Genomic DNA, 16,181 nt, shown 5'->3' with positions numbered 1-16,181 from the left:
GGGCGGGAAGGAAGGGCGCCCCCCGAGTGCCCGGGGCACCCGTGAAACGGAGGGGCCGCAGGGAGCTACTCCACTCCCGCTCTGGCGAGGCCCTGACCGAGGCAGCTCAACCCGCCCAGGCCGGGCGCTCCGCGCCGCTTCCCCGAGTAGAGAAGGGTCGGGAGCGCGGGAGCCAGCCCCGAACGTCTTTCCCGGGAACCCTCTTCGTTCTGCTCCCAGAGAGCCGTGGCATGGAGGAGGACTTTCCCGCTCCCCAGATCCCACGCCGCCCTCAGGCCACAGCGGGCGTGCCCGTCCCGCCCACATGCCCCGCAAGCCACCCGTCCTGGGGCGGCGGGCCGTGCACAGGGAGTCCGGATGCCCCGCACACGCCCGCAGCCGTCGCGGCCCTTGCACGTGCAGCCGCCTCTCGTTAGTCCTGACAGTTATGTGGGCTGGGGGGACGAGGCCGTCTTCGCCTCCACCACCACCCCCGGGCTCTCCAGACGCCTAGTTTAATACTTGGGGCAGAAAAGACCAGGCCAAATCTCTGTACCCCGTGAGGGCCCTTTTTATTGCATTTATTCAAACAAATGTTTATTGAGCATCTATTGTGTGCCAGCACAGACTCGCCAAGGAGTGATAAGCACTATGAAGGAAAACACGGAACAGTGATTTGTGAAAGATGTGGGGGGCGGGGGGTTACCCTACTTCCGATGGGGTGTTTAGGGAGGGCTTCCCTGAAGACATTAACTTGATAGGCACAAAGGGACAAAGGCCGTGCAAGTCTGCTGGGTGAAGGAATAGCAGCACAAAGGCACTGCTGTGGTGTGTGGCTTGGCTGTCTGAGGCCAGCAGCGAAGGGGAGCCAGGGTAGGAACGGAAGCTGCCCAAGTGTTTCAGCGGGGGTGGGAAGGATCCGATGGGGGCTTGGGGAAAACCTGGCCTCTGTGAAGATCTGGCAACAGGGAGACCCACTTGGAGGCTTTCTCAACTGGACAGACGAGGGGGTCAGGTGGGGCAAGAGCACTGGACTGGGAATTAGACCTGGAGTATGATCCAAATGGCCCGAACGGGCCCTGTCTCTTCTCTGGACCGCAGCTTCTTCATGTAAAACGGGGGGCTGAGGGGCGGGGTGCAGGGCAGATGGGACTACAAGACGTGGGCTAAGGATCCTCCCGTTCAATCCCTTCACGGTCCCAAAGCATTCCTCAAAAGCCACCTCTTTCAAGAAAGATCACTTGATGAGAGGGGAGTAAAGGAAAGGAACCCATTCTCTAAGAGCTATGTCAGGCTCCAGATTAGGCATTGATTTGGCTGGGCTTTTCTTCCCTTCCCCAAATATATTTCCGAAACTGACTAGGGCCAGGAGTTAGATTCGTTTCCAGATTTTCATCATTCGATGCTACGCAAGACAAGGTCTTGGAGGCAGAGCGACAGATAGGAAGCAAGCAAAAGCTCACGTAGCTGGAGGAACCTTATGAGAAAAGGAATCAGAATGACAGGATTGAGGGAGCTAGTGCGGACAAGAGGGGGGTGGTCTGGAAGGGGGGCCGGGCAGCAGCATGCCTGGCAGGGTGTCCGTGCACAGGGTGTGCCCGGTGGAGAGGGGGCCTGCAGGGAGGGCCGGAGCGCTGGGAGATAAAGTCGAAGAGGTCAGCAGGGCCTGAAAGCTGCAGGGCCTGGCGGGGGCTGCTGGCAGGTCCAAGCAGGACAGCAACAAGCTCGGGTTGAACTTGGGGGAAGAGGAGGCCGTGGCAGAGCCGGGTGGCAGGTGGCTGTCGGAAGTGGCCCGGTGAGCCATAATGTCCCCACTCTTCAGGGCCCCCCTCAGATAATGGCAGTTAGGGAGCAGAGTCTACGTTGAGGTTGCGCCTCATCTCGGGCAGAAACTTCCAGGGCATCTGTTAATTCATTCTTGACCACTTCAGGATCCCCAAATTGGACAAGCAAATAACTATGAAATAAAACTCTGTGAGCCTTGCAAAGATCACGGTAGGCTTTCCACTAGGGTTTTCAAAGGTGTCACAACCCTGTGGAGTCCCTGCCCGCTCTGCCAGGCGGCCTAGCAGGCCCAGTACACACACACTTTTGAGTTGTGACCCGTGTAGGGTTGCTGCTGTGACAGGAAGCACAAGCCTCCCAGCCGGACCTGGGTTTGAATCCCATCTCATTCATTCAACAAATATTTATTGAGGGCCTACTATGTGCCAGGCCCTATGCAGCAGTGAGTTAGACAGGGTCCCTGCTCTTGTGGGGATGACAGGCACAAGACAGGATAATCTCCGAAAGTGATAAGTGGTATAAAAGCAAAGTATGAGACTGTCTGGAGGTGGCAGAGGGGGGCTACTTGCAATGGGGTAAACAGCAAATTCTTTGCCATCTTTCCCTGGCCGTATATCATCAGGGACATTACCTAACCTCTCCGAAGCCTCAGTTTCCTCATCTGGACAGTGGAGGTGGAAATACACCAGCCAGCCACATGCAACCGCCCGGGGAACGTTCGATTCCTGGCAAGCGTGGGACCCGGGCTCCATCTGTTGAGCAGGGGGCCGCAGGCTGCTCTCAGTTCTTCCCCAGGAAGAAAGTTGGTCCACAAACTGAGACTGCTTGTAGGAAAGGGAGATAAAGCTGAGATTCCCTCGCCTGCACCCCCGCCAACAGGGATCTCGCTGCTGCCGAGGCCAAAGCAGCCCCCCCCCCCCCGGGCTAATGGCGCAGTAAGACCTAGAAAGGTGGTTTCTCTGTCAGGTTTTGTCCTGGTGGTCCGGAGCCCCCTCCCAGAACGGGTTTTCCATCCTGTCCCAGCTCCGCGGGCCTCAGACAGAGGATTCTGGAGAAGAGCTGTCAAGCTCTACCACAGGTCTGAGGCCAGGAGACCGTTCTGGCACCAACCGCCTCAGGAAGCCAAGCCCTGCGGGGCAGGCTCCCTTCAGAGCCGGCACTTCCCACAGGGGCAGAGGCAAGGCTGCGGGGTCCCAGAGCCCCAGCCTGGCCAGTGCTCCCCCTCGGAGCCTGTCAGCTGGCCTGGGCCAGGGGGAGCCCTAGGACTGTGCCGGGACACCTCTGCCCCCCAAGGAAAGGAATGCCCCTGAAGGCTTCGGGCTGGGAGCTACCCTCCCCTCACCCCGGCCTCGCCTCCCTGCCGCTGGCAGCCCAGCCCCTCTGAGCCGCTGTCCTAGGTCCCCACCCAAGGGTGAGCCCGGTGGGCACAGCTCCTCAGGGGCGCGGCCTGGAGAAGCCGTTTGCCGGCTTCCGCCGCTCATTCCCTCTTTCCAACCCTCAGCCCGCGTCCGAGCTCGGAGCGCCTGAGGCCCTGTGCCCCACACGGGCTGGAGGGCTGGGCAGAGACCCCACTTCCAAGCCCCGGGACCCTCAGGGAGGAGGAGTCGGGGCTCTGGTGAACCACAGAGCCCAGGGCGGCCAGGCAGACAGGCGGGCGGCTGAGGCCTCTGACAGGGATGAAGAATGGGATACGAAGTTAGAAAAGCTGGCAGAAGGCAGACCGCTAGACTCGGCCACAGCCCATAGCAGGGGGCATTGGGGGTGGCCCTAAGGAGTGATGGCAGCCCCTGAGATGGGGGCCCAGGGGAGAGCACACATACACGAGCTGGGGGTTCCAAAACACGAAAAGAAAGAAAAACGAATCCTGAGGTCTGAGTGCTCCCCCCTTGGTTCATGGAAACAGGCCCCAGGCGGGGAACACTGGGCAGCAGAGGAGGAAATGGGGGGCGCGGGGGGAGGGGCAGGCTCTGAGGACAACCTGGCCACAGGTCACCAAAAGTTAACAATTCTCTTTGACAGAGAAATCCCAATTACAGGATGACTCCGTCGATATTTCTGGGCTAGTGACGAGAGTCGTGGAAGCACTGGAAGAGCGGGGCACACCCATCAACGGGGCTGGCTAACTAAAGCCGGGCACACGCTGGGGGCTGCTCCGCAGCTGTTCCGGAGAACACGCTACGGCCGGATGTGCTGACCGGCCCTCCGGCTTAACAGAGCAAGAGGCACCCCTGCGCCCGCCCTGCGGGATCGGGGAGCGGGGCTGAGGGGCTGGGGCTTTGTTTTCACTTCGCATCCTTCTGCACTGTTGGGTTTTGGACCACGAATAATTTTACTGATTAAAAACTAATGGGCTTTTAAAGAAATGGGGGGAAACAAGGCCTGGGGAAAGGCAGGTGACTTACAGCAGGGCCCGGGGCCCCCACCTCCCTTTTCTCCTGCACCTGCTGTCTGCTCGGTCCAGCAGCCTTCAGGGCTCTTGGAAAATGGACAGACGGGAGGTGGCTCAATTCTGCAAACAGGTTCAAATCTCCCATCATCCTCAACTCTTATCACCTCTGTGGGCCTTATCTCTAGGTTGGGGATTCTTACTTGACACCCATGGTCCCCAGGTCCCTGGGGTGGAGCCCTCCCTCGAGGCCCATGCAGACATGTGCACGCGGGCCTCCCATCCCTTCTCCTCTAATGCAATTCAGAATGAACACAGCATTTAACGCTGTGAGAGGTCCCACAAGGTCTGGCTTCTTCCCTAATGAGCACCACTTACCTCCATTCTTAAAACAACGCGTATCCTATCAGAACCCTTTGTGGGGCTCCTGTTTTGCTGGTGCCCTAAGCATGGGCCGTCTGCACTTAGGAACCAGCCCCCTGGCCTGTCCCATTCTCCCTGCAGAGCTGGGGCCCAGCTCCTCCTTTGGGACCCTACCGGGTTGGAGGGGCCAGCAGGCTCCCTCCAAGCGAGGCCTCCGGGAACTCCAAGCTCTCTTGGTCCCCACGTATCGCACCCTTTCAGCCTCAGCATCGACAAGTCCACTCCTTTGATCTCTGGCCGCTTCTCCCGGGATCTTCCGACCCACCGGCCCCTCTGAGCCCACTGCCCAGCCACAGGGGGCGAGGGGCCAGGGCCCCCGAACAACGTCCCCATTCAGGGCTTCACAATACACATTTGCATCTTAAAGGCAACCTTCCCCACAGTCTCGCCTGGAGAATTTCCCTTTGTCTCCCCTTAAATGCTGAAAAGTACTTAATGCCTCTCTATTTATGTTTTAAATTCCAAACTGGGCTCTGCCACCCTCCTTCCCAGTCCAGGCCTAGGATGGAGCCAACCTCTCGGTTTAAAACATGTTTTGGGGAGACAGACTCTTTGGCCCTCAACTGTTACCCTCAGCAGGGAACAGCCAACAGGGCCTTTCCTGGGGAGGGGCCGTCAAGTGGCAGGGCCTCTGAATCCTGTCCCTGAGGCTGGGGACTCCCACCCAGGCCTTCTGAAACCCTCCCAGGTGGAGGTGCCCCCCCCCCCGCTTGGGCTCTACAGGGGATACCCCTTTTACAGATGGTAACACTGAGGCTGACAGAAACACAGGAGCCTTCCCAGAGCCCAGGGTTCGGCATCATAGACTGAGACTTGCCACCTTCTGCCTGACACCAGGCAGGATTTCTTTGTTTTGCTTCTCGTTCTCCAGAAAGGCTGTATCCTTGCCGGTCCTCCCTTCTCCTGAGGACATCTCAGTTCAGAAGTCCAGACTCAGGTTGCCAAAGCTGGAGGGTCCTGCACACAGCCGACCCCCTTTCACAAACTGGGGAACTGAGGGCACAGTAGTGTGGGGGCAGCGGTGGGTCACACGCGAAGTTTGTGGGAGTGCCGGGCTCCAAGCCCAACCAGGAACTCCTGACCCCCAGCCCACCTTCCTGGTGCGGCAGCTGCAGGCAAGCCAGTGCTGTCTTCAGGGGGCGGACGGCAGTGAGCAAGGGCAGCAACTGGGCAGGGGGTGTGCCCAGCCCTGGGGTCCGGCGGGGAGCAAGGCAGACCCAACTCTGTTCTTACAGACGCCCAGTACACACGTAAATAGACCAGTTAGGGTCAGATGATGATAAGTGCTATGCAGAAAATCAAGCAGGGTGATGTGATACAGGAATTCTCCAGAGGTATTCGGCCTGGCTGGCTAGGCAGCTACCCTGGAGAGGATCTCGAGGATTGAGATAGGAGTAACTGCTGTCAGCCACACAGCAAGTGCAAAGGCCCTGAGGGCCACCCCCCCCCCCAGCCACGTCTGTGTGAGGAACAAAAGGGCCGGTGTGGCTGAGTGCAGACTCATCCTAAGTCTGATGAGAAGCTGCCCGAGGCCCTTTGGCGGGGGTGGGGGGGGTGGGGGGGGAGGGTGGGGGGGGTGGGGATACAGGAGATCGGACTTCCGTGTTAGCCGCTCCATCTGCTGCTGCGTGGAGAGGCTTGGAGGACCCAGAGGGGAAGGGTGGAGATCTCGGGGCCTTGGGGAGGACCCCGTTTTGGGAATAGATGTGACCAGAATCGATAGGTTCAATGAGAGGGTAGAGGAGAAAAGAAATTGGGGCCAAGTCTGTGCTTCGGGGCTACAACTGTCTATGAACCCTCGGGGAGGACCAGGTTTGCAAGAGAAGACAGAGTTCTGTTTTAGCTGTCACCCGGAGAGAGACGTGCTTGGACATCCCAGTGGAGCTAGCGGCAGGCGGCTGGCGGCCAGTCTGTCCGTCAAGAGAGACAGGAATGAAGGATGACATAAACGGGGTGTCATCGGTGTGTGGATGGTGTTTGGAGCCCCAGGACTGGAGGAGGAGCTCACCTAAGGAGAGAGGACCCACCTACCCACCCTGATTCTGCCCCCAGCGAAACTCCAAGACTGGCCTGGCCTGGGGCTGATGCGGGAGGGGGTCGTCTCTGCTAGGCCCTGGCCACTTCCAGATGTTTCTTTCTCCAAATTCCATCATTTTTCTTCGTTACTTGAGGACTTCCCCACCTACGTTTCCTTAGAGAAGTGACGGGGGGTGGGGGGCTGTCTGGGAGTGTGGGGTTTGAGAAGCATCCCTGAAGGCTGGCAGGACTCCAGGCCTAGAATCCTGGCTAACTAGACAAAGCCACTATCCTCCGTCCCCCAAGCCTGTGTCCTTATCGGTAAAACGAGGCCAGTGGGATGAAGCCACTTAGTCTCTGCCAGTTCCCAAGGCCCTAGAATTCGTCTCCTGGAGCCCTGCTTCACAGGTCCACAGGCAGCGACCCCCTCCCCCCAACAAAAGCGCCTGCTCCACCAGCAGGCCAAGGAGCCCACCGGGCTGGTGTGGACTCTGAGCCCTGTCTTCTGCGTCCTCCAGCGGCCTGATCACACTGCCCTGCCTCATGTGTCCACTCCCTCCATTGGTCCCTTCTCCTCTCCAATCACAGCTAGGCCTCCCCCGGGGCTGGAGAACCTTCCATCTGCCCCACAGTGGCCACACTCCCCAAACTGACCAGGTGCTGGGAGTCTGGCCCGTTTAGAGGGGTAACAGTTCCCTCAGGCCCTGTTTCTTCTGCCCCCAACCACGGTGAATCTTCAGATTTTTTTCTTAAAGGAAAGCTGAAATCTGGACACATTTTTATCTGAAATCACCTGATTTTTCAATCCTGGACCTAATTTAGTTGTTTTGTTTTTAAAACACTGGGCAAAACAGGCAGATTCCAGCCAGAGGGTCTCGGAAGCTAGAAGCCTGTCAGTCTCTCCAGCTCTGCTGACCCTGTCCACTCTGCGGACGGATCGATCCACTTTCTGAATGGGCCGCATTGTCACAGACCAGCCCTTCTTTCTTGAAACTCTCTCCTCCTTAGCTTCCATGACAGCAGCCACACCTGGTTCCCTCCTTCCTCTCTGACCGTTCTTCCTCTGTCTCGCATGGAGCACCCCTCCCTTTCCTACCATTTCCACATCCTCCTCTTCCCTGCACAATGACCCTGGGAAGACACCCCTGACCCAGCCTGCTGCTGCAACCAGCTCCAGATTCACATTTCCAGCGACCTTCTCTCCGGGATGGCTGGGCAAATACCAGTCTGAGGGTGCCCTTGCTGCCCATGCTGGGGTGCCACCAGGGGCATCACCCTCTGCTCTTGCTCTGACCTTTCAGAGACCAAGCTCAAGCCCCTCCGGGCCAGTCACCTGGCTGCCTCCCCCTCCAGTTGGTCTCCTGGGGCCAGCTCTCTTCCCGGGGTCCTGTTCCCACCCCAGCTCCGCGCACCCTGGTCCACCATGCTAGGGCCGCCATACCCACCTCCCTGGGGTGCCCTCTACTCCGTCTCAGATGGCTTCTGCTCCTGAATAGAAAGTCCTCGGCGGCTGCAGCGACCCCATCTTACTGCTTCTCTCACCGCACTACATCCTCCGCATCGCCCAGGCTGCACATGCTTCCCATTTCCGGAAACTGTGGTTTTTGCTCAAGCCACGCGGTCTCTGCAACACCTTTCTGCTCCCCAGCTGCCCCCGGGGCTCAGCCAGTGGCACTTTCAGAAACCCACCCCAGTCTCCGCTAGGAGATTGCTGATGGTCTCTCCTCACCTTGGCTGAGGTCTTAGGCCAGCAAGGTTTTCCTGGCTTGACACACAGTTCACTGGGGTGGGGGGAAGGGGTCCTCCTTCCTGGGAGACGGCCAAGAAGGCCAAGCCCGTCTTGGCAGGGACCTGGACTTATCTTCCTTCTCCTATAGGCTGTACTCACTGCCCTGAGGGACGAAGCCCTTCTCTGGCTCAATGCCACTGACACCCCCTCCCAAAAAATCCACCCCGGTCTCACCATTCCCAGCCTCGATTTCCTTCTCTCCTGGGCCTTATTCACTAGTTTGTCTGAGGGGCAAATGGGGTCTTGTGCCTGCTCTGGGAAAAGGATGCAAGCGGACAGGGGCCTCTTGGGGGTAGAAAGCCTAGAACGCCCCCCCACACCCCCTTCCCGGACTTCACGGCCTCCAGCTCTCTCCACCCTGCAACCCGTCCCATCCACCCCCCCATGTTCGAGCCTAAAATCACTTACCCCAAAGGGATCAGCTCTCCTCCCGACGTGTCTCCCCATGGTCTCAGCTTCCCCAAGTAGAGGCTTTTTTGGCTTCGAGAAAGACTGTTCAGCGCCTCCTCGGCACCAGTTATGCTGCACCCCAACTAGCTCAGAGCTGCCAGACTCGCACAGGCCGCCGCGGAGGACTTTGCCTGGTACCAGGAGAGAGGGAGCTGGGAGAGCAGTCTCCAGGACCCGCTTTTCACCCCCCTTCCCGCAGGACAGGGGGAGGGGGAGGGCTGCAGCACCTCCCCTCCCCCATCCCGTCTGAGAACTCCTTCGGGGGTCGCTGCCCGACACTCGCTCCACCAGCTGCACCGTGGAACCGCCATTTGGCTTTGGGGCGGACGGTGGCGGCTACTTGCGCACCACAAAATGGGGCACTTGGAGCATCAGCGCCAGTTGGGGGGTGGTAAGGAAATGTCCGCAGAGACACCTGCGGTCGTCCCCCACTTCCTCCCGGGCGGTGCCCAGGCCGGTGAGGCAAAACAAGACCCCGGGCGCGCAGCTGGAGGGCGCCTCCAGCCGCCGTCCCCTTGGACTCGGGCGGAGACCCCCCTCGAAGATGTCCTAGCACACTTCACATTGCCCCAGCCGACCACGTGAGGGCGTGCCCTGTGTTAGTTCGGACAAATTAAAGCTCGTCCCGCGGGCAGGCCAGGGGCCCCCTGCCCGCTCTCAGGGCTTGGGTGGCCGTGGCGCACTCTTGGCTGCCGGCCGCAAAGCCCCGGGCCGCTCGGCCTCCCCCGGGGCCCGCGCTATTCGCCCCCAAACCGGGTGCCCCCCTCCTCTCGCGCTCCCGCAGCATAGGGTGCACCCCTCCGTTCCCCTTTACCGAGCCCTTCCCGGGCGCAGGCCGCCTCTCTGCTGCGCCGCAGCCTCGGGCCCTGTCCGGGGCGCTCGGCCATGGTCTCGGTGGCGCCCGGGAGGCGCGGGCCGGGAAGCCAGCGGCCGAGGAAGGGGCTCCAAGAAGCACAAGTTGGCGCTGGCTCCAGACCAGGCTGTTGTTGTTCTCAACGTGGTCCGCCATGGAGCTATAAAAGCGGAGCGGAGCGCCCTCCTCGCCAGAGCGCAGCGCGCACGCCCAGCGAGCTTCGGCGACGGCAGCGGTAGCGACAGCCGCGGCGCTCACTTGACCGATTTCCCCGCTTTGGCTGGGTCCCGGCTCCGGCCCCCTCCGCCCCGACACCCCCCTCCGCTCCGGTTCCAGCTTCGGCTCCAGCTCCGGCCCCGGCCCGGGACCCCCCGCTCCGGCCGGCCCGGCCCCCGCCCCAGCCCTGCCGCCCGGCCCCAGGCCCGGCCGCGGCCGCTCCCGCCTGGAGCCGCCGCGCGCCCCCAGTCCCCCGGCGCCCCCTCGGCCCCTCGCCTTCCTCTTCCCGGCGCGGCCCCCGGGCTTTCGCGCCCCGCCCGCCACCAACCCGCTCGCCACCATGTCTGTGGAGCTCGAGGAGGCCCTGCCGCTGACGACCGCCGAGGGGGCGGCCAAGAAGGCGGCCAAGGCTGGCGGCTCGGCGGCGCTGTCCCCGTCTAAGAAGAAAAAGAACAACAAGAAGAAGAACCAGCCGGGCAAGTACAGCCAGCTGGTGGTGGAGACCATCCGCAGGCTGGGCGAGCGCAACGGCTCGTCGCTGGCCAAGATCTACACGGAGGCCAAGAAGGTGGCGTGGTTCGATCAGCAGAACGGTCGCACCTACCTCAAGTATTCCATCAAGGCGCTGGTGCAGAACGACACGCTCCTGCAGGTGAAGGGCACCGGCGCCAACGGCTCGTTCAAGCTCAACCGCAAGAAGCTGGAGGGCGGCGGCGAGCGGCGCGGAGCCACGGCGGCCGCCACCGCCCCGGCGCCCACCGCGCACAAGGCCAAGAAGGCGGCCCCGGGCGCGGCCGGCTCCCGGCGCGCGGACAAGAAGCCGGCCAAGGGCCAGAAGCCCGAGAAGCGCTCGCACAAGAAGGGCGCCGCCTCCAAGAAGGACAAAGGCAGCAAGGCTAAGAAGGCGGCGGCCGCCGGGGGCAAGAAGGTGAAGAAGGCGGCCAAGCCCAGCGTCCCCAAGGTGCCCAAGGGCCGCAAGTGAGCGCGCCGGCCTGCCGGGTGTTCCCGGCGTTCGGTTTTTCTACCCCAAGTGTATGTAGGTTTTGTACGGTTGTCCGGCCGGGCCGCCGCCGCCCCTGCTCTGAGCCGCACGGCGGGCCCCGGGCCCGCTCCATCCCCTCACCGTTTCCCCTCCCCCGCCGCCGTAGCTTTTTTTTGTTGTTTTTGCTTTAGATTTTTGAAACGGCCTGGCGACGCCCCTATTGGCTCTCGCCCTTGGCAACGGCCGTCGCCATGGTTACCGGCCCCTAGGCGCCAATGGCCGCGGCCGCGCCTGCCTGCCCGGGCGGGGGCCTCGGGGTGGCCGGGCCCTGGTGCGCGAGGACCCGGCGGCCGCGCCGCCCTTCCCCACTCTCCACCCTCCGCCTTTGGGTGCGCGACAAACAATCGCTCGGGGCGCGGGCCGCGCGGCCTTCCCTTCATCCCGCCGGCCTTTTGGGGGCACAATAAATTGTTTAAACCTTTGAACCGCTCTCGTTTTCTTCCGAGTGGAGTAGGGATGGGCGCTGTCGGCGCGCGGCTTGGGTTGGATGGGGTCCCAAGGGTCCTGGGCTCCCCGGATGTTAGCGAGGTAGGCCTGGAGCCTGGAGTACTCCGCACGGGGCGGTAACTGTGGGGGAGAGAGAGGGGGCGGCTGGCTGATCCCGGAGGGATCCTCAAGGGACGATCTCCTGTGAGCGGGGGTGGAAAGATGCTGGAGATCGGCTGGTCGGGCCCCCGCTAAGGGTGGGGGGGAGGGGACAGCCCTGGCTTTTCGGGGTTTGCTGGTCAGGGCCCCTCAGCAGGTACAAGGTCACACCAGGCTGGGCCTTTGCAGAGTTAGTCTGAATTCACGGAGACTTTGTGTTGATGCGACGAGGATATTGGAAATGTGGAGGCCTTGGGCTCTGGCTCACTGAGCACAGCCCGAGGTGTGGCCTGAGGAAGGCATTGATCCTCAGCTTGTTGGCTGATCTGGAGTGCACACGGGACCAGAGGGTTACTGGACAAGTTGGGAAGAATGATCTCAGCCCTGATGTCCAGTATATGTGATAGTTGTACTTAAGACCAGTTGAGCCCATGACGGGTTGAAGACAACCCTGCAAAAGGAAGGCTCTGGGGCAGGGGGAAGCTAGGGAATATTCTAGAACAGTGGGTATGTACATGTACCAAGCTGGGTAAGCCTGGGCTAGCGGTGGGCGACAGATGCAGATCATCTCTGTGTTAGAGGCTGCAGGTGGTGGGGGGAAGGGCAGTGGGGGAGGGGAGGGAGCATCACTGGAGAAGCCCCCTCCCCTGGCTTGCTGGTATCCCTGACCCAGGCCTGGCAGGCACTACCCTCCCCCAGCGCACACAGTGGGGTCACAGGGCAAACCCTTCCCCACAGGGTAAGTGGCCACTCCATGTGCTCTTTCAGTTTTTTAAAATCTTGCTGGGTCTCCCTGCTGCCCGCTGCCTCCTGCCTCTGGGAACTGCGGGCCCCAGTGCCAGCATGAGTCTTCCCTACCTTGTCCTGGGCTGGGCTGTGAGGGAGGACGGAGTGGTGGGCAAAACCAGCACAGGCTCCCGCCCTGCCCAAGCGTCCCTGCCAGTGGAGAAGACCAAGTCACAGCCAGGTCCCTCTGCCCATCCTTGCTGTCTAGGCAGAAGGTTTGAGAACAGGATGAACCGCCCCTCCCCCCAGTATGGAGCCCTGTGACTGATGGCAGTAGGGGGCCCTGTCATTGGGGCAAAAGAGGAAATGGGATGCTAGCCTTGGCTGCTACTTTTCTGGTTCTGGGCAACCATGTGCGTCCAGGAGACAGGGGCTGACATGTCCACCCACCCTGCCAGCCCATGTCCTGGCCACTTGCTGGTTAGTAACAGTTTCCTCCATTCTGCAGCATTGGGGGGGAGGGGTGCCCAGTGCCCTGTTGCAGAGCCATGGTGCCAGCCCAGCTCCTGTCCCACACTGCCTGCAGGCCAGCTAATAGGCCATCAGCAGCTAGAAGCCAGGAGAGGCTTCAGCCTACCCGGGATTCTGGGGGATGGTGCTCCTGACCAGCTGAATGTGATCCCTCAGATTCCATCCCCAGCCCCTACATTAGAAACCCAAGCCCAAATGCCACTTAGGCTCACCCCTCACCCCAGTTGTCCAAATCGCAATCTGAGGTACTCAGGTTGCAAGAGGGTTGAGAAGGGCTGCTACTGGGGCCCTGGGCACATGGACACCACACCTTCTGTGCAAAAATCACACGGAGTGTCATCTCTTCCTCTGAGCGCTCCTAACCAGAGGCCCCCATCCCCGACCATCTGTCCCTTGCGGACATCTCGTGAGCACCGTAACCCCAAAGTGCGCTTCAGGTCCCTTGTATTCCACGCTGCCTTTCCCTATTTCCCACCCAAATCCACCCTTTGTCGCTCATACAGTCTGGAGCTTTGATGCTGCTGCCCCCATCTCTCTCCTGTCCCCCTCTCCATTCCTTGCACACTTGGGGCCCTGGCTGGCTGTCTTCTCCATCTTGAGACCTGCCTGTTCCAGGAGCACTGGCGCTCCTGTGGACCAGCCCTCTATGGGGCAGGCCTCTCACTCTTCTGATAATAAAGAACACGGTCATATTTTTTCTGGGGACCCAAGCCACCCTGCTCTCAAGCCACCTGGCCCTGGAGATCTGACTCTCCATTCCCAGGAATGTTCATGTGACTGAAGACCTGGCCAATGAGTGTTCAGTTGTTCACTTTGCCACAACCATTGGATCAGATATAGGTCTTGACCTCAGTGAGTTCAATGAGAGTCAATCCTGGGACTCTTCCTGGAGCTACTGAGAAAGAGGCACCCTCTCCCCCGGTAGGGACAGGGGGCCAGAGTTGTCAGTAGCCATCTTTGTCAATACACCCGGAGAGCCCATCTGAAAAAGGAGCCAAGACAGAAAGTTGGAACCACGAAACGGAGAGACAGACACCTGAGGACATTAACAGGGCCTCTGGATCCAGCCATGCCTGAAGATAGTTTAGACCTGACTGCCACATTGCTTTTTACGCTGGCTCATTTGAATTGGCTTTTGTCACTTGCAATCTGGTCTCTCATTCCTTTGACTCACTTTACCCTCCCGTGCTCACATCCTGGACCTTGTCATTCCTTTAAATTATTCTTCTGAAAGGGCTTTCCCAGTGTCCCACTGTCTACCCACAGGCCCCTCCCCTCCTCTCTTCTCAGGGTGCTCACTAGACCCTTCAGCTGAGCTGCACTTCTGCATGGGTCCCACGTCACTGACCTCACCCCAAGTTGAAGAATGGATGGCTGTGACTTGCCCCATGTGAACCCTTGGTGTGTGCCAGGCACTCTGAGGAAGGCTGCCCAGGCCACATCTCAGCCTTGTGACAGCCCCAGTGGGGAGGATGTTCAAAAGCTGGGCTTGAGGGTTTGGTGCTGAGACTGGGAAGGCTGTATTTTCTGCCCTGACCCCCTACTCTGCTCCTGCACGGGGCTGGGGAGCCCAGGACCCGCTGTCAACCTCCTGTGTCTCTTAGACCTTACCGAGGAGCCTCAATTCCAGGTGAACGCTGGAGGCACAGGATTTTGTGAAGTTCTGGAGGAGGATGTCCTGGGGCAGGCGATCCCGGTGCCAGGAGGAAGCAAAGGACCACGTGTATTGGCTTGTCTGTAAAATAGGGGCTTAACAATTGCACCGGCCTGGGCTCCTCCCCACATCCCCTGATAAGGAGGGGAAGGGGGTTTGAGTGGGACCAGGTCTCCAGAGGCTGAGATCAACGTTCCAGGTCTGGTCCACGGTGTCTTTTGGTCTGGGCAAGATTATTCTCCCCGTGCCTCCTCTTCCTTATCTATAAATGGAGCCAAGAAAGATTTCTTTTACTCACCCATCAGCTAACCAGGGGGTGGGAACACACTGCCTCCAGTCAGTCTCCAGGTTTCCCCACACCCCCCTGCCCCCAGGGTGTAGCGTACTTTCCTCCTGCCTCCCTACCTCCCTCCTCTCATGAGGCTGGGATCTGCCTTCCTGCAAACCTCCTCAGGTTCTCAGGTCTACCTCCTGGGTCCCTAGATCTGACTTCTCCCTGGTCCCAGGACAGCCCTGAAGTCACTGGAAAGGCCCATTTCAGGCTGTGCAAGCCTTAGTGACCCGTATGATGGAGTCTCCACCCACTGGACTCCTGTAGACTTACCTAGCTGAACCTGTCCCTCTGCCGGGGCAAGGCTTAGCACCGAGCACAGAACCTGATGGGGGTGGGGGCTCGAGCACTCAGCACAAGGGGTGCTGCCATCCCTCTGTCCCAGGAATGGAACCTTGGCTGATAGAGCCAGAGGGCCCTTTAGCCATTTTGGCAGCTCCATTAGTCAAAAGAGGCAGCGAAGAGTCCCTGAGTCTTTCCACAGCAAGTGCTACTGGGGCCACTTGCACTTGCAAATGGGGGCACAGATCCTTGCAGAGATACTGCGAGAACAGAATGAGGTCTCGTATGACCTAGTCCACAGTCATTCATTCAGCACACGCTGGCTGAACAGAGGCAGGGATGGGGGCCAAATGGACCCACTTCCTGTTCTTGAGGAGGGTGTGCAGGAGGACAGACAAGCCAGTGGCTTGTCCGGGGACAGTCCAGGCTGGAGCACTAGCACAGCCGCAGGGTGGCAGAAACTCCCGAGGCTGGGGAATGGTGGAAGCGGCAAGCAGACTGAGCAGGCACGAGGCAGGAAGGGTCAGCAGGGCTTCAGGTTCCCCTCTCAGTCGGAGTTCAGTGGAGAAGCAGAACCAGAGGGCTACGAGGCACACACACACCTGTACACATGGATTGGATTGCGGGGCTGAGGAACTAGCCTCCATAGGCTGAATTTCTGCGACCGAGGCTGGAGCCTGCGGTGCCCGGACAGCAGCAGCAGATCACCAGCAGGCCGACATCGCACAAGCTGGAACCCCGGGACAGACTGAAACTTGGGTTGGTTCTTGTTTCCTCTGACCTTGGTGATGAGGGCATCCTGCAGAAGCTGAGACCCTTCCTCACAGAGTTAACCATGCACACACCCGAGTCAGCAAAACCGAAGGAGAATCCAGGGCAAGTCGAGTTGACTGGGGCTGCTTCACATCAAGGAGGTAAATCACTTGATCAGCAACCAAATGGTGGCTTCCTTCCAAATCTGGCAAGAACCTTGTGGCCCACCCTGTGGGAAACCTATGAGTATGGGAGTTGTGGGAAATAGAGTTCAGCCTGGCCAAGCTGACACACGACCAAGCCGTCGCAGTTCCGCATTATAAAACAGGCAGGTGTGGAAGGGCGAGGAGGAACTGGACTGTCTCGAACACAGATGTGCA

The 16,181-nt window shown here is 60.0% G+C and overlaps 1 protein-coding gene and 1 long non-coding RNA gene across 2 annotated transcripts; one reads left to right on the top strand and one right to left on the bottom strand.

Annotated features, from left to right (window-relative positions):
• Positions 1–526: 526 nt before the first annotated feature.
• On the bottom strand, positions 527–9,635 carry LOC125283756 (uncharacterized). Its single transcript, XR_007191741.2, has 2 exons — positions 8,787–9,635; positions 527–6,483 (listed from the first exon to the last, which is right to left on the bottom strand). It is a non-coding gene; the product is annotated as an uncharacterized LOC125283756 (long non-coding RNA).
• A 215-nt stretch (positions 9,636–9,850) lies between these two features.
• Positions 9,851–11,392, top strand: LOC113257253 (histone H1.10). Its single transcript, XM_026501481.4, has one exon. It carries the CDS (start codon positions 10,238–10,240, stop codon positions 10,877–10,879), a length of 642 nt encoding a protein of 213 aa, XP_026357266.1. The 5' UTR covers positions 9,851–10,237; the 3' UTR covers positions 10,880–11,392.
• The last annotated feature ends 4,789 nt before the right edge of the window (positions 11,393–16,181 follow it).

The sequence above is a fragment of the Ursus arctos genome, unplaced genomic scaffold (genome assembly GCF_023065955.2).
Source record: "Ursus arctos isolate Adak ecotype North America unplaced genomic scaffold, UrsArc2.0 scaffold_14, whole genome shotgun sequence".
NCBI classification, from domain to species: domain Eukaryota; kingdom Metazoa; phylum Chordata; class Mammalia; order Carnivora; family Ursidae; genus Ursus; species Ursus arctos.
The sequence above is the reverse complement of the archived record's forward strand: the minus strand, read 5'-3'. Positions and strand labels throughout refer to the sequence as shown.

Coding starts and splice junctions, on each gene's coding strand:
- LOC113257253 (XM_026501481.4), top strand. CDS start 10,238: ATGTCTGTGGAGCTCGAGGAGGCCCTGCCGCTGACGACCGCCGAGGGG.